We start from the raw sequence: 19047 nt of genomic DNA on the forward strand, positions 1-19047 counted from the left end.
CAGTAGGTAGAGTAAGCTTTCCTGGGAAAAAACAACTGTCTGGGATAGTGGTACAAACCGTGATTTAACCATTGCAGCCCCTTCTGCTAGTACAGCTACTGCAGGAAGAGCTACACCTGTCCACAGCTCCCCAAAGGGGATCACAGCCTGGAGCAGGGAAATCAGGGAAATCTTACAGGCGTGCAGATGCTCCTCTGTAAAGCTGCTGCCCCGACACTTCACCTTCCCCAGGTGTCCGTGGCTGCTCAGCAGGCGATTCTGCCTCTTCTGCGAATCCATCCTGGAAAGCACGGGGGATTTTCCCATCTCGTTCAGGCCCCCGGGAAGGGCGGCCACACAACCCTGGCGCTCACACTGGATACTCAAAAAGTGTTTGACCTTTTGGTTTTGACGAAATAGGAACACACAGGGAGTTCTCCCGACAGAACAGCGGGTCCCGGGGTGAGGAGCCGCTGGGAGCCCGCATGCCCGCCTGCCCCGCCGCATCCCCTCCGAGCCCCAAGCCCACCCCATGACAGCCTCCAGGAGGCTCGGGGGGACTTTTCCCCTCCCTTCCTTCCCTTCCCCTCCCTGCTCGGGCCGAGGCCCCCCCGGTGCTCGCCGCGACCTCAGGGCCGAGCGAAGACCGCCCGCCGCTCGCAGCCGCCGCTCCCGGGGAACGCGGCCGGGGCCGCCCCCTGCGAGGGCTCCCGGCTCCCCGCACTGCGCATGAGCGGGGGAAGGCGGCGGAAGGGCCCGTGAGGAGCCGGGAGCCGCCGCCGCCGGAGGAAGCGCCGCCGCCGCCGCCCTCAGTGTCCGCCCGAGCCGGGAGGGGAGAGGCCCGCACAGCCCCCACCATGGTGAGCGGCCGCCCGGGGCCCCTCCGGGCCCAGCGCGGCGCCTCGGGGCCGGGCAGGGGCAGCGCGGCCTGGTCGTGGCGCGCTGGGTGTCCGGGAGCGGCCGAATGGCCGGTGTCGGGGGCTCCGCAGCCGGGCACGATGTGCTGGCCCGGGGGCTGCTCGTCCTCCTGCCGGGCACGGCAGGGCCGGCGTGCGGGGCCCGGGCCGGGGCCGCGGGGCGGGCGGCGGGGGCTGCTTCGGGCAGGGGCCTAAGCGGGGGGCGCCGGGATCCCGGCCAGGCTCCGACCCGCGGGGCCCCGGCAGGCCCCGCACGGCGGGAGGGGCTCGCTGGCACCTGGTGTGAGGGTTCAGGAGCCTGTGCGAGACAGCGGCCGTGCTGCGGGCGGCTCTGTGCGGGCTGTGCCTGCAGCAGCACCGAGGGAGTGCAAAGGGCTGCCCGCATCCAGGGGCTGCTCGCAGGTTTCCCGCAGGATTTCAGGCGTCTCAGGGCCCGCTAAGTGCTGTCAGCTCACAGGGAAACTTGGGGGTGTTGATGCTTCTTGAGCTGGGATTCTCTAGGAGAATTTCTGGATAATTGTTCTAGGGTCTTGGTTGTTTTCATAGAAGTGTTGTAAAGGAGGGCCTTGCAGAGGTCATCCTAGTAAAGGTCTTGTAAAGGTTTATCTTGCGTTTTCTCTTTAATGCTCTTCTTATAACTGAGGATTTGCTGTGGACTCCCAAATCGACTGACTTTCTCCCTTGCTTCTTGTAGGGGGAAACTGCAGTGTTTAGAACAGCAATTGCTGGTTTTGTTTGCCTAAACAAAAGAAAAATGTATTCCTTTAATTTAATTAAGGAGGCCCTCATTGGTTTCTTGCAGTGCCTTATGCACCAGAGGGAACAGTTTATAGTACTTCCAGGCTTTCTCCATATTCAAATATTGTAACAGCTTTAGCTACTACACCTGTACAGTTTAAAGCAGTACTTTTCTGTGGCAGTGTTGCAGTCTTAGGAAGGGTGTAGGAGGGAATTGTAAGATCTACTGTGTATGCTTATTGGTATAAAAATATTTTATACTTGCTGTTAATACTATTCTGACAAGCAGAGTTAAAAACATATTAAAAAAATTACAACGTCACCTTTAATTGATGGAGTTATGTTGGCATAAAAATTTGGTTAGCCAGCATTTAAATTAGTGGTGTGCAGACTTCTAATAGACTTGTCACTGTGTAACTTGTATAATTTTTAATTGAATAGTTTGATGTAGATCTTCATTTGTGTTTTTTTATGAGAGCTTAGGACTGAAGTCTGAATAAAGTTCAGACTGTAAGCTTGTCTTGCTGTAATTCTGCAGGTCTGGGACTTTCTGAAATTCTGCAAACCCAGTAATGTTACACAACTTTTTATGAAGACTTTTTTCCATAAAAATCACCTAGACCTGTCTCACAGTATATCCAGTGTAGGTAGGAAAAACAGATACCCAGTTGATGAAATAGACAGTTAATGTCTTGAATGTACATATATTATTGGCTGGCTATGAGATTAGAAATTTAAATTGAACCATACTGTAGAAAGTGACATTATAACAGAAATAGTGAGGCCCATTACTCAGAGAATATCTTTTTGTGAGGAACAGCAGAGTTCTGTCTGCTTGGTCTTCTTAGAAACACTTAACTGAAGAACCAGCAGACATATTCTGTGCAGCAATTCTGTGCAGGTGGATTGGTATTTATCAGATGGGAGGGAGTGTGTGAATACTCCACTCATGGCTGTGCAAACAGCTGTGTTCCAGGTTGTGCTTGTTGGCTCCAGCACCCAGGTGAAAGGATGACACTGGAGTGGGACTGAGTGACAGGCTGCAGCTTTTAGAAGTAGTAAATACAGGTATGGATGGTTTCCAGTGCCTGGGTGTAGGATTCTGTCCCTTACTTGTGGTATGGCAAAATCCTCTGTTTGGTTAGGGGAAAGGTAGGGAGACTTCAGAGAGATCTGAGGATGCCCATCCAGAAACATGAGATTCCATGTCCCATTTTTGTGCCCATGTACACAACTGCTCTGGCTCGTGCTCCCAGAGGCTGTGGCTTGTCCAGCACAGCAAGTGCCATGGCACAGGCTCCTGCTGCTGGGCCCTGGCTCCCACCTGTCCATGCAGCACTGCCAGATCGAGCACTGCTGGCCCTGCCTTAGTCTCACCAGTGTCCATATGGCCAGAGCTTTGTGCCTTCAGGACAGAGGTTTCCTGCCCTTGAACCATCTTTGTCCTGGATCTGGGAGGGACACCAGCCTGGCAGTGTTCCCTGGGCTGCTGGGAGCACTCAGCCTTGCTTACCCTCTCTTCATGTGAGCTGAGCAGCCCCTGCAGAAGTGCTGTCCTTCACCTTCCCTGGTAGCGTTAGTGCTTCATCCCATCCCAAGGACAGTGGTGTGCCCACGAATCAAGGCAGAGCAGTGAGCTGGTCCATTGTACTCTGAGCCACCTTCACTGCCTGTACAATTCTGAATGATTTAATGAATTTAGAACTGTGTGTGGTAATCGAGGCAAGTGTGTGATTATCTACATCTTTATCCAGAGCCATGTGCTAGCCTTGTCTCTATTTATATTATCTGTTATATTGTCCAGTTTGTGTTCTCTGAAAAATATTTCTGTGCTGATAAATACATAATTTCTTACTGCAAACCTCAGCTGACAGGAAGTTGTAAAATTTCATATTACAAGAATTTCATGTCTGACGCTGTCTCCTGTAATGTTAGTGTACTTCATGACATTGTTATGTGGTGTTTAACTCCACGAGCTATTTTGCAAGGCCAGCTGTTTATACGTGTAAGCAGTGGTGCATATGCATGTCTGAAGCAGTTTGTTGATATTAAATAGTTGAGGTTTGGTTGTCCCATGGTGAAACTTCAGATTCTTGGCATTGCGCTTCCGACGGAGCAGAGTGCTGACAAGATGGTGCATGATTCTGTTTCCTCTCCTAGCTCACCAGAGATCCCTTTGAACTGATACTTTAAATCACTTTTAACTAGAGCCATGAAAAAACTATTCAAGAATATGAACTGCTCTGAGAACAAGGTGTGAAATTTATTATGTAGCTCTTGATATTTTACTCATGTTTTATGGTGCCAATGCAAATATACAGTATGAATAGAGCTTGTGCCCCAGACCAGAGTTAAGAATGCTAAACAACTGGCTGCTTGATGTCGTCCTTTTTTGTTTGGAAAAGTCCTGATTTTTGTGTTTCCTTCACCTCTCAGATTGGCATGAATTACCATTATATCTACAGAAATATTCTTGGTAGCTGTAAATTGATCTTCTGCCTGCATGTGAATACTGAAATTATTTTACCCATTAAAAGAACATTATAGAGGGTGGAAAGCAATTTTAATTTTATGTTGTGATTTTTTGCCTTGGATTTTATGTCTCAACACACTTTTTAAGTCTTTTTTTCTGTTCCGCTGCAGCCAAGTAGATTTCACATCAGTTTGAAACAGAAGCTTACAGATGTCCTGACTGCCTTACTTCGTGTGCCCTCTCTTAGGGAAACTGCTGTGGAAAATAAAATGTAGTTAAAGGACAAGTTTGTTTACAATATTCAGAAACTGTGGCTATTTGCTTTCATTGTTTTTGTCTTTACCTTTTTTTGTAGTATACCTGTGTGCCATCACTGTTGGTGGGTTAAGATGCAGTTCTGTCTGTAGATTTTTGTTGTAGTTAACGTTTTTCTTACAAAACAAAGAAAAATACTCCTGATTCTGCCTTTTGAGCTTTAGCCATGTGTTTGTTGACTACAAGCAGTAATGCAGACGTTTTTAGGTGCCTGTGGTTCCTGTCATGGGTACAGTCCAAGGCGGGGTGGTTCAGGAGCAGCACTCTGTGGCCATCGGTGTCACATCGAGGGACAGGAGTGCTGAGGGGCTGCAGCCCGAGCTGTGGCACTGGGCTGGGTCCTTGGGGGGAGCGGGGACCTTCCACAGCCACAGCTCCTGCTGGACTCTGAGTGCCTCCGTGTAAAGGCCGAGACTTCCTGGAGGTTGATACTATTTTAGAAAAGGCTTTTACCTGTCACATGCATGAGAACTTAACAGGCTTTTCTTTGAGTCCTGCCTGAAACAAAAGCGCGGATGTCACATCGTTCAGATTCCTTTGCTTAGCAGTGAAACTCCCAGGGTTTGGGAGGTCTGTATCTGGCTGGGAAAGGTGCAGAGCAGTCGCTCGCTGAGGAGTGACTGTGTGAATGCCTTCCCCGCGGGCCACAAGGGAGTTTGGGCAGCAGAACCCACCGAGCCCTGCTTGTCTCACTGGGGCCTCAGGGGACCTTGGAGCCAAGTCCAAGAGCAGGCTCCAGTCCGGGCAGTGTGGGACAAAGGTTGGTGCTGTTTCCCATGAACCTTATCCAGGAGAGTGGAGCCCTCATTCAGCTGTTAACTGTCTGCAAAATACTGATGACCAGTGTGCAGAACTTACCTTTGAATCTGGGGTGACTAAAAACAGTGCAGAAGATAAGGAAAAATAATGCTGTAGTCAGAGTTGGTAGAGAAGTTCTAGCATTTTTTGTACCTGAGACTAGGAGAAAAAAATACGTGGGGAAATAAAAGTCCAAGTATTTTATTTTTTATTTGTAATTTTTCACTGAATTTTCTGATCAAGGAAAGGATATTGAATTAGAATATTCAAATTTGATTCTTCATTGTAAGAGGCAAATGTTCATTTTAAAATCAAAATTATAGAACCAGATGTTAATTAGAATAAGTGTAGTTTTATGAATCTACACTATGTAGCTTTTCATTTGGAGAAGTTATTCTGTGTTTTAAGAGTAAGGTTATCTGCCTTGTGACATCCTTATTATGAAAGGTAGCTTGGATACCACACAAACTTGATCAAAGTCTTGCAGAACAGAATTTTTCCATTGCCTTTTGATGCAAGAAATAAGAGTACAGATTTGTTTCATTTGCTTTCAGTTGGTGTTCATTTGTATATATAGGCAAGACACATATCTGTTAAATAAAATTCTATCTTCCTTTTTAACCTGTGTTAAAGCTGAGATGTTTTACGTGGATTGTGTTGCATTACAGTGAGCACAATTTCAGTGTCAGGTATTTGTTGCCTGATGACTGCAGGATTAAAGGTTATGTGCTGCTCTGTATTGCACTTGAAACAATAATAGAGTATTAGTGCTCAGTGTCTAGAAATAGCCCTCAAAAGTGCAGAAGGTTTGGAACCTGTTCCTGCTTGAAGTGTGGGTTTTTAATGTGCTGGAAGAAGAGCTATAATAGGATAATAAAAACTCAGCAGTAATTCCATCTCTTGCTGTCCTGTAGTAGGCCTGCAGAGAGTGCCCAGTCACTTAGGATGTGGAGTGTCCTGTCCATATTGGCAAGGTTCTGCAGAAGCATTCATCAAATATAGAGAAAGGGTTTTGGCACTTCATTAAAAATAAGCTCATGTTTGACCAGGAAAAATACGAATATTAAAGAAAAAGATTATGGCTGAACAGTGTGATTTATTGCATCTTTTACCTTACTGAATGTTGTAATTAGCTGCCTGATTCTCTGCAATTTCAATCTTCTTTTAAAAAGGTTTTAGTTGTTGCTATCACTTAGGGAGCCCCAAGCATGGGAAAATCTCTTGTACATAAGTAGAATTTAAATTTTATCATAAAAGGCATTTAAGCTGCAAGCTTTTGTTCTAACAAATTGCACTCTTCTTTTATGTGACAAGATGCAGAACATGCCACCTTCTGTGGTCCTGGGCATCCATGGTGAAGCCTACTTAAACCTGTTCCTTGACTTTTTGTGGGATGTCACTGCTTTTAGAGCTCAGCCTTGCAGGATCAGGGAAGAACAAAGTCTCCTGGGGTTTTGGAGAGTACTCACTATTAAATGGGCTATGCATACTTATGTGTACACGTTTTAAAAAAAACAAAATACTAAAGATTAAAGGCACCAGCTTTGTAAAGAAAAAGAAGAAAAAAGGAAAAGCTAAAATAATTAAGTATGGCTGCCCTATAGTGCAGCTGAGTCTGTGGTGATGCAGCAGTCTGGCTGTGTGGAACTGATTAGAGGAAGCTGGTAATTGATAGAGAAATTTAAATTTGGGATTGTTTCATCTTCATTTGCGATTTCTTTCAGTGGTTTGTTTTCAATAATCTGAGTTTACAATACATTTTAAAAAGCTGCAACTAAAAATCTATTTAGTCATTTCTGGAAGTTGTTCCACGTGGCCTTGTCAGTGTAAGAGATTTTTGTGGAAGTGTGAGCTCAGTAGTGCAAGGTGCTGAATGTCTGCTCTGGAGCCAGGCATTGACACATGGGGTCAATGTCACAGGAGCTGAGCTCAGGGAATTGTTCTGTTCAGTGTATTATATGGGTATCAGTTTATTCCAAATGTGATGTTCTTGTATTTTTTTTCCGTGCTGTAACTCTGAAACTGGTGACTTAACTATTCTTACAAATAAGTGTTCACACTCATCATCAAGCCACAGAAAACTAATCCTGACTTTTAGGACAGATGAATTTGTGCTCTGAAGCATTAGTTATTTTTTCTTATGATGATGTGATTGAACACTAATTAACACTTTGGAATTAAGAGCTTGAGCACATACTGCTCCTAAATCATTCTCTGGCTGAATTTTATCATGTCATGGGACTTTTTTTTGCCTTTTTTCTCCTTATTCGCTGAGAAGGAGCTGTTGAAATTACAGATGCAATAATGAACAGAATATACAAGTTTTGGTTAGAATACAAAGTAAACTAAAAATTAAATACTTGTGCCATGTAAGGAATCCAATCCTGATTTAAAATTTTGTCAGAACTTTTCTGTACCAAGTTGTAACCTTGGGAGTGTTTGCTTTGACTGTATTGAGTGAGCTGTGGAAATGAGTTTGGGTGTAGCGCAGGAGCTGTGATTGCTTTCTCCTGATGAGCAGTTAGTTTTGTGTAACTCATACCCTTGAAATCCTGAGTGTGCTTCTCCTCATCAGAAATATCCTTGGGAATCCCTCTGTGCTGATAAGCAGCAAATCTGTGTTTAGTTCTGGGCTGGAGCAGGGCGGGATGGCTGGCTCTGGGCAGGAGGCCTGGAATTCCCGAGCTCTCACCTTGGCTCCTCACTCCCCCGCCTGCCTCAGGCACCGCTGCCTCTTTTTTCCTGAGCTTCGGTTCTGCACCTGTGAAATGGAGACAATGCCTCCTCGCTGGAATGTTTTGCAAGTTATGTAGGTGGAGCTGAGAGCCTTCAAAGTGAAAAATCTCTTTAAAGGAAAAGAAGTCTTTAAGGTGTTCCAGTGTGTAGCTCCCTGAAATGGATGTCCCAGCCTGGTCCCTCGCTGCCATCAAGAGGCCCCTCAGGAGATCCCGTTCCAGGTGTGGCCCTGGTCCTGCAGTAGCTGGGACCAAAGGGACCCCAGCCTGCTGCTCAGAGGGGCTGAACAGCTCAGTGGCCTGCTCTGCCCCACCTCTGGAGGAACTTGATCAGATATTCTCATATCCTGATTGCTTGGGATAAAGATACTGATTTAAAAAGCATTAAGAGACTGGTTTTTATTTACTGGTGGGATTTTTTTGTCCAGTAGACATTTCTAGTTACAGTATTGTCTGTTTTCACTAGAACAAGTTGAAATCATCACAGAAGGATAAAGTGCGTCAGTTTATGGTCTTCACACAATCTAGTGAAAAGACAGCAGTGAGTTGTCTGTCTCAAAATGACTGGAAGTTAGATGTTGCAACAGACAACTTTTTCCAAAACCCTGAACTTTATATACGAGAGAGTGTTAAAGGATCACTGGACAGAAAGAAGTTAGAACAACTATATAACAGATACAAAGGTGAGTACCCTGAATTTTAAAGCTTATTTCATACTTGTATAATTCTTATTTACGATGTATTGGTGATGTTGTGCTCTTGTGCTGGGAAATCTTAACTGACTCTTTCAGCTTTTTTTTCTGTGCTAATAATACAAATTAGAAGGGAAATATAGGTAGATTTCTGCTTCACAAGGATTACATGCAGTTACTTTATGTGCTCTGAATGTACCTACATTTGTAGGATATTAGGATCTGAGCTAGAGCTGTGTGTGCAGTGAGTAATTGTGATGGTTAATGAGGATTTTAGGTAAGTCTCCTGAGGAAGGCACATCACACAGCACTTGATCCTAACAAAGGACAAGGTGTTGCATACTAGGGATGGGTTCTACCTTAGTTTTTATTGAGCTTTTTATTATCAGATAGTTACAAAGAGAGTGTACAAGAAAACAGAGTCTCTGTATCTGTTTTATAGCCAGTGTTCAACTGATATCCTATCACATAAAGTGGATTCAGTAGAGCAGAACAAATCCTGTGTTTTAGCACTTAATCTAAAAATGAGTGCTCTGTTTTCTCTCAGTTTTCCTATGTTTTATATGTATAATCCAAATACCATTTTTGTGAAGTCTGTCTTGGCTTGTGTTAGTAGATCTTTGTTAGCACAGTTGAAATGTGAGCATCTCACTTCCAGACCAGATGTTGATTCCTTTGTGGAAAGAGGAGTGGACCTGGCTGACTTGGAATCACTAATGGAGCAGCATAACTTCCCCCTGGAGGTTTCTGTGTCCAACCTCTGCATGCTGGAAACCTCCTGTGGGCCAGGAAATGCCTAAATCTGCTCTTGGGGGAGCTGTGGATGGGCAGATTTGGATGTTGGTACAACTTGGAAATGATCACTGCAGAATGGCTTCTGTGGGAACACAGCTCATGAGTCTGACCAAAGAGGCCAAAAATGGAGTGTGCTGGGGGGAGAGAATGAATGAATGAGTCAGAAGATCCTGCACATTATTAGGCAGAAAATAAATGTTTGTGGTGCTTTTGTCTCTCAATTAAAATAACATGATCTTCATTGTATAGGAGGCTTTATTGCAGTAACTGCCTCAATTGTTAAAGCTTAACCATTGGGAGCACTCATTTAATTTTGTTTTTAAAATATTCTCTTATAAGGGCAGATCCCAAAAATGGTATCTTGAAAATGTTTCCTTGTCCTAAATATACTTGTTGAACAAATTAGCTTTTTCCAATATCTGTTTTTCTTGATCCTTATTTTTCTGTGCCCAAGATCCTCAAGATGAAAACAAGATTGGCATAGATGGAATTCAGCAGTTCTGTGATGACCTAGCCCTCGACCCAGCCAGCATCACCGTGCTCATCATCGCGTGGAAATTCCGGGCTGCCACACAGTGTGAATTCTCAAAGCTGGAGTTCATGGATGGAATGACTGAGCTGGGGTAAGTGCTCACTGAGTGTTGGATGGTCACAGTGTGATCCAGGGTCCTGCTTTGGGGAATTCTCAGTCTTGGTGTCCTTTCTGAGATGTTTCAGAGCCCAGCATGGCTTGTCTGCCTCTGGAAAACGCAGCCCGGCCTTGATTGTGTGAGGGTTGTGTGTGGCTGGCACAGAGCTGCTCTGGCAGGTAGAGCAGGGATGTTGGGCACACCTGAGGTTTCTCTGCCTTGTGACAGTGCAGGAGTCTTTATCACATCTTCCTAACAATTTTGTGGATTCTGGAATCTGGTCTGTCAGTTATATGTGCGAATGCAACATGAAGAAATAACAAATGAAATTCTTGTAGAGGTGCAGACTCATCAAAGGCTTCCTGAATTCTGTTTTGATAACCATATTGTATTCTACAAATAGTTTATAGATTTTTGTTTAACTCATGTTTTTATGGCAAAATGAATAATAAATAAATATACAAACAAATGTGCTTTTTAAAATGCAGATGTGACAGCATAGAAAAACTGAAGGCCCAGATTCCTAAAATGGAACAAGAATTAAAAGAGCCAGGAAGATTTAAGGATTTCTATCAATTTACTTTCAACTTTGCAAAGAACCCAGGACAGAAAGGTTTAGGTATGTATTCTAATTCATAAGCGTGTTTTCATAAATATTGGAAATGGCTAATTAAAGCTGTAAATGAATGTATTATTGTGATCCAATGAATCTGAAAGATAATCACCCTTGGGTTAAAATACATCTCTGTGTTTTGAAAGATGGATGTCAATTTAAAGTATTCAAATTGATTATTAATAAAGGCTACAGAATTTTATGGGAGAAGGTTTATTCATTCACTCAGAGTGAGTGCAGTTCTCAGTGAGCACAATGGATTATGTTCTTATATTAAAGACATAATTGCACCACTTAGAATTTGCAGCACTGAACAGATTAATTGAATTTTTACTTTTAGGATAAATGGAAGCTGTAAAACCATTTTCTGTGTAAGTACATTTGTACAGTCCCTTGTAACACCAGAAATTCTTGCAAATGTCTTAGCAGTATAGAATTGGAATGGTACAAATGGATTCCTGTGTTCTGGGCCTGATGCCTGCTGGTGTCTACCTACAGAGTTTTTTTCCCCCTTACCTCACTGAAGGCTTTTTTTGTCATTATTTCAGAGTTCACACATGGAGTATGGCTTTAGTGGATGTAACAGGTGGAGTGGAAAAATGACTTATTAAAAATAATTTCAGAACATCACAGTTTGGATGGAATTAAAGCAACAAACTGTAGCTCTGTCTATTTGAAACAACAAAAATGAGAGAATAAAAATTTCTTTCAAGCAGTGATGTTCAGCAGCCAGGATGTACATTCATTTCTCTACAGTGAGATTTGGCTCTTAGCCATAACTAGCTTTCTGTGATCCTGTAAAGTCTTAAGTTAATTTTGCTGGTTTTGAGAAATAATAAAATATGAAAAGGCTGGTAGGTTCTTCCTTGGCAACTTGTGAATTTGTTCTTCTCAGTAATGAAAATGCTCTAATGGCTGCCACTGGACAGCTTTGCATTCCCAGGCTGTGTAAAGATGAGTTTTCTGCTGTAGTTTTACTGGCTTTTATGTACTGACCAACTTTTGACTTAAAATGACTATTGAAAAATAAGTAAATAAGCAAAAGTTCTATGTCCTTCTTTGACATCTGGCTGTTATCTTGTTTGTTGTTTTCAGTGGATTGTGAATTTCATTGTATCCAAAGGAGCTAAAAGTGCTGCTAAACCATCTGAAAATACTTGTGCATGCTTGTAGTCATTTCTGAATCATGCAAATAAATGAATAGGCTAATTTGTATTTCTTGTAGAAAATCATGATAATTTTTTTAGGCTGCTACAACAAGGAAAATGTGGACAGCAGCTGAATTGTGGGAATAATTTCCCAGGAAAACTCATTCACTTGCTTTATTTCTCATTCATCATAAAGCTTTTCCTGCATGTTAAGCTCTAGCAGTGGCAGACAGGTATAGTTTTCTGAGATCCATATGGCATATACATAGTGTAAGATAGGTTTTTAAATTGTTTTTGTTTTAAAATCTGGGTCTGGAAGTCTGAGCCTAAAGTCTGGATGCTTACCAGCCATTTTGGTGCTCATAAATGCACAGTTCTAGGCATGAATTTACAACAGGGCAGAATAATTCTGGAAACCCTGGAGCAAAACAATACTGGGAGAAGTACAGAGCTGCAAAGTAAGTGCTGCTAGTTAGGCAATTAATTTTGGTGTGTCTAAATAACTGCTTGTAGGAACTTGCCAAATTGATTTTAATGTATATTGGCCTCTAATCTTGCAAACATTGTGCAGTAGTTCAGGCACAGTTCTGGAAATATATTTCCTCTGCATAATTCCTTACTACTGGGTAAGTAGGAGGGTGTCTGAAAAGTTCTTGTGCTATTTGCATCTCATTGGAGAATACCCTGTAGCTGCTGTTCATCTCAAACTTTGTTTGCTTCTCCTGCATCTCTCTGGATAAAATTCAAAATTGAGGAATTTTGAGACTCTTATCTTTGATCCAGGAGGATTTCACTGAGCATTTTCACACTTATAGAAATCTAAAATTATATCTTTACCTTCCAGTTTGCTATTTAATATAATTTATTTTTAAAAATGTAGTTTGTCCCAAGGTGGTATGTCATCATGCTTTACATGTTTGGCCTCATGCAGCAAGTTTGAGGTTGCAAGGTTGCAGCACCCTGAGATTTGGATTGTAACAGCCTTTGCTTACCCACAAGAATTACCTCAAAATTGTATGAAAATTTCAGAATGCACAGTTTGTTTATAGTGATTGTTTACAAACCAGTGCAAAATGCAGTGATTTGATCACCTTGCCTTTTTGTATGCACACCATTAATGCAGCACAAGTAAATAAAACTTAGTTTTTAATCTTTTTCCTTGAGGAACTGATCAGCTTCCTCTGAAGTTTGTATCTATTAATTTTTAGAAAGACAGTAGTTTTAGTTGAAAGCTAAAATGCATTTTTTTTTGTACCTGAATCTGCTGTTAAAGAGAGACTTGGAGCTTCTACAGTCTTGAATGAGTTGCCATTTTCAGATACAGCTTTATTTACTGAGGAGTAGTGACTTCTGTGTAATTTGTCTCTGCTTCTTGCACTTTGTCTGAAATCAAACCTCTTTGCAGCTTTACAGCAGAAAATCCTTCACAAATTTTATTCTGTACTTTGGTCAGGAGATATTATAATGTGACTCTGCTGTTTGAGGACTTTTAATATCAGATGCTAAACAATTCTGCAACTCCTCATCAGCTCCTATTTTCCCTCCAGCAATGCAGATTTCATACTTTGTTTTGTTTGTGTTGATTTCACCTCCAAGATCCACCTCCCTGGGTTCTTTTAAATATTTGGGCATCCTGAGGGAAGGAAGGGAGTGGAGCTCTTGGTTTATTGGTGTAGATTTTTTTTTCTTTTCCTAGGTGTGCTGTTGATCCTGTGCCTTCTCCCCCTGCTTCCACAAGGGGATTGTTTATAGAAGAAATTTGCTAGTCTGCCATAAGAGCTTTTTTTTAGAAGAGGCCACTTAGCTGGGCAGCCTTTGGGGGTCACTGTGTGACATCCTGTGCCTGAGGATACTGAATTTGGTAATTCACAGTGAGGGCGGTTTGGTGCTGCAGCAATCCCCAGGTAATTCCTGGAAGTGCAGCTGCCCCTGGGCACAGCTGTGGGTTCCAAATCCCTTGATGTGCTCCCAGGCTCCTGCCTGCCCCTGCTGGCCCCCAGGGAGGGGACACCTGGCTCTGTCCCAGCCAGAGCAGCCGGGGCTTTTGGGAGCTGCTGCTGCTCTCAAATCTGCCAGGCCAGGCTTCACTCATTCCTAACAAGCAGGAATTCAACAGGAGGCTTGGAAAGAAGAACAAAAAAAGCCAACCCACCACCCAACAAACAAACAAACAAACAAACACCCAACAAACAAAAGGAAAAAAATCCCAAACCAAATGGCCAAAAACTACCCCAAACCACCAACAAAAAAAACCCAAACAAAAGGAAAAACTCAACCAAAACAACACCACCAACAAATAAATCAACTGTCTTCTGTCTGCTCAAGGACACTACCCAAAGAGTCTCTTTCAAAAGGAAATCTTGGCTACAGAAATGAGCATTTGACAAAAGTCTCATTACAAAGGCAGCACTTATAATAGGGTTGCCTTATGAATGAAATCATTAAAAAATGAAAATGAAATCATTAAAAGTTGGTTTTATTTAAATTGTATTTTGTACATTAAAAAAAAGAAAGTCTCAGTACAAAATACTACAAATTTTCTTTTCAAGCCAATAGCATCTTTAACTGAAAATATTTTGCTGACTTTTAACTAAAGTATTGTTAGATAGCAAAAGGCATATGCAATGTCCTGGGGGGTTTTGGATATGTTAGATATTAATATGGGCAGTCTTCAGTTCTGTAAAATATAAAATATGTGTGTAACACTTTATTTATGGTTGCCTTTTTGTAAAGGATCCATGAGTATATTTGCATGAGTTTAATCTTTTCACATTTATGGATACATGGTTCATGCTGGTGTTAGATACTTGTGGAGATTATATATTTGATATGTACATCTCTAAAAGTCATTATTTTATTATTACAGATTTAGAAATGGCCATTGCCTACTGGAATTTAGTACTTAATGGAAGATTTAAATTTCTAGACTTGTGGAACAAATTTTTGTTGGTAAGTTTATACCTTTACCTAATCTGGACTGCAGTATTTTCAGAACTTGGAAGATAAACATGTGTAAGTTATTGAGTAGATGAAATAGACTGTCTTGACCTAAATCCCAGATATTCACAGTGTCTACAATAGAAATATGTTTTGGGGATGTGGATGTGTTTGAGACAGTAAAAATGAATGTCTAATAGGGTTTTAATTTATTTTTTTAAATATAAATTTTCCACCTCTCCAAACAGGAGCATCATAAAAGATCAATTCCTAAGGATACCTGGAACCTTCTTCTAGACTTTAGTACAATGATAGCAGATGACATGTCTAACTATGATGAGGAAGGTAAACATTGCCATTTTCTCTCATTAACTTCTAACTGTGTTTTATGTTACATTTATTACTGTGCATCTGCTTTGGCACAACCTCAAAAGCAGCTCCATTAGAGTATTTCTGGTGATCTGAAGTCCAGTTAGGGCTGCTTTAATGCATGTTGTAATCATATCTGTTATTAATGTTTTAAAAAGAAATGCTGGCGCTTTCACGGAATCCATTTTCTTTCTTTGTTCTAAGCTCAGCCACAAATTCTTTCTTACTGAGACAACCTCAAATTCTTTTTTATTGAGACAAACCCTGCTATATGTCCATTTCAAACCCACAGATTCTGTGTTGGTGCAGTTCTTGGCATCTTCATCCAAGTGACTGATCCGTGGTTTGTGCAGCTCTGTGTAGGGTCCTCTGGTCACTGCATTTTGTAGCTGAGGATGTTTTTAACTCTGGTTGCTTCAGTTTATGTGAGCCTTGGTCATGTTTTGACATAGAAGTGAAGCTGGCAGCACACAGGGGCTGCTGAACAGAACTCACTTCCTACCAAATGTGTTTTTTGTAAACTTCTGTATGGATCTTTCCTCTTCAGCCCATGTGCAGCCAAGAACAGCTGATTGCCCTCAGCCCTTGGCAGCACATCAGTTCAGTGAGGGGGGGGATCTCAACTTGGGATGCCTCCAGAGCAGAGGGCAGCAAACTGCTCCAACTTTATTTAGTAATTATGGACTGTCCTCATTCCCTTGTCAGTGTTGAGTTAGGATTTTGGTCCATTTTTTGTTTTTGTCTGGAAGATAACCCTTGAAAGTGATGTGTATTAACTGGCTTTAAAGGAAGCAGAAATATTTAATCAGTTCTTAATACTGGAAAGCAAGTATCTTGTATATGAAGCTTGTGAAAGAATGCCTTGTTGAACCAATTCTTACATCCTGATGTTTTCCTCTTTTAGGGGCATGGCCAGTTCTTATTGATGACTTTGTGGAATTTGCACGCCCTCAAATTGCTGGGACAAAAAGCACGACAGTGTAGCACTAAAGGACCCTTCTAGAGTGTACATAGTCTGTACAATACCTGAAATGGAAAATTGCACAGTCAATTTCTGCTGGCTGGACTGAACTGAAGATCAATCCTCACAATATGGCTGAGGGTTGAGACAAACCTTTAAGGATACATCTTGGACCATATCATATTTCATTCTTCTACTGGTGGTTTGGGCTTTTCTTCTAGTCTGGACCACTCTTGCCCGTTAAAATTCCAACACTGTGGATTTCATCATGGATTTATTTTTTGTTGGTGGATCACCCTAGTTTCATCTCCCATAAATCCTAGAAGCTTTATTATTATTTTGAGGTTTCTGATTTCACATAAAGCACAACGCTGGTCATCATCAGACAACTGTTGTATGGCATCTGAATTATACAGATCAACATCAAAACAATTTTTAAAAGAACCCTTAAATACACACTTGGGGCTAGTTGCAAAGACTGTACTGATAGCACTTCCTGCAAGAGTGATATATTTGAGTGTACTGGGTCCGAGTTTTTTCTTTTCTGGAAAAGTGCTGGTGTCGTCTGAGTTTGAGTCTCCGGTCACAGCAGTGGCAGGAGTGACCCAGGAGCCCCAGGGCTGTTGATTGGAGGTCTCTGGTGCCTGGCTGAGGTTGGCTGGTGGCTCAGCTGCTCTGGGGACAGCTTGGGGACGACACAACTCGAGCACTTCCCCCGTGGGCCACGGCAGAGCCCGCACTGGGCCGAGCTGTGTCCCCACAGAAGCCAGCGTTCTCTAGGTTACTCTCTAAGAAATCAGATTTCATTACAGTTTGGAAATGCTTATCTGTCTGTCAAAGAAAGGTTTTTCATTTCTGTGGAAATCAAACACTTGAATATACTGAATTTGTGTCTTAACTGTTTGCTACACAATACAGTATTTTAAATTGAGACGTGACTTTTATGGCTGAGGTGTGACAAAGCAAATGGCCCTGTTGTACAAGAAGCTGGTGAGGTTGATGTGAACTGGGTTTTGAAACCGTTATCCTGGTAAGTTAAATCTTCATAACATAGAGGTACTGCCATTATGGATGACACCCTTTTTTAAATTATTTTGCAGAGTTTTCCTTAAATTGACGTATCACTGTGGTTGCCAAATACAGAAATTCAGTGTAAAGCTTTCCCAAACAAGCACAGATCAGATACAAACTACTACACTGGCTTTGTTTAAATTATTTTGTTGATCATCACTACTTCTGTCTTGCTGCATTTGACTAAATGGCTTCATTTGGATCAAAGCAGGTTTTATCAGATGCAATTCTTTAATAATACAAGAGCTCTTGAGCTGCTTTTATGGTCTTTTACTCCTCACTGAGTTACTTGGGAAGAGATGTGATAAATCCCGCTCTGGAAAACAAGCTGGAAAGAACGAGCTCCAGGACAGGAGACAGACCATACTTACAAGTGAGAAGAGGGGGTTGAAGTCCATGCTCTAAATAGTGCCCTGATAAGGCAAGAATTATTCTTGAGATGAGTCATTGGTACTTGCACTAGACTGCAGCACGATTTTATGCAGATGCTAAAAGTATTTTAAAGAAAAATTGACTATTAAACAGCTAAAATTTTTATTTGTACTCTGCAGTTGACCTTAAGGCTGGCTCCCCTTACAGCAGTGCCCTTTTGGCAAATCCAGTTGTGCATTTATTCCAAAAATACAGTTCCTCAAAAACATTGCAGACTTTATCCAGCTACTGGAATTGGCTATGCCAAAAACTGTGTGTTTTGCTGCTTTCAGTATTTCCTTTCTCAGTTTTGTGTAAATAAAAATGGGGGACTTGAAATTATAGGGTGGGTGGGGTGGAAAAAAAAAAGCTCGACAAGGTTATCTCTGCGTGCTGTTTTCTGTCTTGAGGGTTTTGGTACTGTTTCAGATTGATTAGTTCAGGTATGCTGTGCTTGGAGAGGAGAACTGACTTGCTTTTCTTCCCAATGCAGACTTGCTCCTCAAAAAAGTCTGGGCTTGGGCAATGGCAAAATGCCGTGGTGTTTTAGAGACTCTTCCTTTTGAATGCAAGATCTTTCCAACAAAATAGTGTTGTCATCAGTTTGGTACTACATGCTTATAATTACTGTGTAATTATAAAGAAATACATAAAAACTTTGACTAATTATGTTGCAGAAAAGGGTTATTTGTGCTATCATGGCATCTTAAAAGTTTTTCAAAATGACTGAAGTTGAAAGAAACATTGATTTAACAGGGTGTTGTTCTAAGGACAAAATGCCTGGTTACAGGGAATATTTTGTACTGAAACGTGCTCAGATGTGGCCATGTGGTTTTTTTCCTTTATATATGTGTGGGGTTGTTTTTTGTTTTTTTGGTTTTTTTTGTTTTTTTTAAGAATGCAGCCAGTTGCTTACTTGGATTGCTTTAATTCGTAAGTGCTTATGTCTTCAATTTGATGATCTCCCCGCAAATGGATTGATTTAATTTTGCCAAATGTCAAGGAAAAAAAAAAGGCAAACATCAAGTTTGTAAACTGTTTTTATACATTAAAATATGTACAAAATTAGAAGTGCCCTGATATAAAACACTTAATCTTGAGATTATATTTAGTAAAAACCCATCATTTACATATCTCTGTAAGTTCAAAATGTAACTTCTTACAATCCCTCTCATTACCAACAGAGGCAATAAAGCTCCAGTGAAATTGCCATGACTGAGGTTTGTACTGCATTGTTTCAGTGTATTATTTGTAAAGTTTATTTCTGGAATATGCTTTTGGGGGGGGGGGGGGAAGCATGGAATACATGTGTTCTGCATAAAGTACGGTTCAGGGCAAGTCTTTCTTCTGGGTGGGGAAAAAAAATCTAAAAGCTGCTCCTCCACCTTGCCTGTTGCTTGTTCCCAATGTTTACAAGTCCCACCTGGAGCAGATTCTCCCAGCTTGTGGAGGGAGACACCACACAC

The 19047-nt window shown here is 41.8% G+C and overlaps 1 protein-coding gene across 1 annotated transcript; it reads left to right on the forward strand.

Moving 5' to 3' along the window:
* The first annotated feature begins 734 nt into the window (after positions 1-734).
* On the forward strand, positions 735-18791 carry DCUN1D1 (defective in cullin neddylation 1 domain containing 1). The gene is made up of 7 exons (XM_063167233.1): positions 735-839; positions 8422-8638; positions 9897-10065; positions 10560-10690; positions 14699-14781; positions 15018-15114; positions 16043-18791. The coding sequence occupies exons 1-7, from the start codon at positions 837-839 to the stop codon at positions 16120-16122; spliced, it is 780 nt and encodes a 259-aa protein (XP_063023303.1). The 5' UTR covers positions 735-836; the 3' UTR covers positions 16123-18791.
* Positions 18792-19047: the final 256 nt, after the last annotated feature.

This window comes from Melospiza melodia, chromosome 12 (assembly GCF_035770615.1).
Source record: "Melospiza melodia melodia isolate bMelMel2 chromosome 12, bMelMel2.pri, whole genome shotgun sequence".
Lineage (NCBI taxonomy): Eukaryota > Metazoa > Chordata > Aves > Passeriformes > Passerellidae > Melospiza > Melospiza melodia.

Coding starts and splice junctions, on each gene's coding strand:
- DCUN1D1 (XM_063167233.1), top strand. Junction 8,639..9,896: donor ACTATATAACAGATACAAAG/GTGAGTACCCTG, acceptor TCTGTGCCCAAG/ATCCTCAAGATGAAAACAAG. Junction 10,066..10,559: donor GATGGAATGACTGAGCTGGG/GTAAGTGCTCAC, acceptor TTTAAAATGCAG/ATGTGACAGCATAGAAAAAC.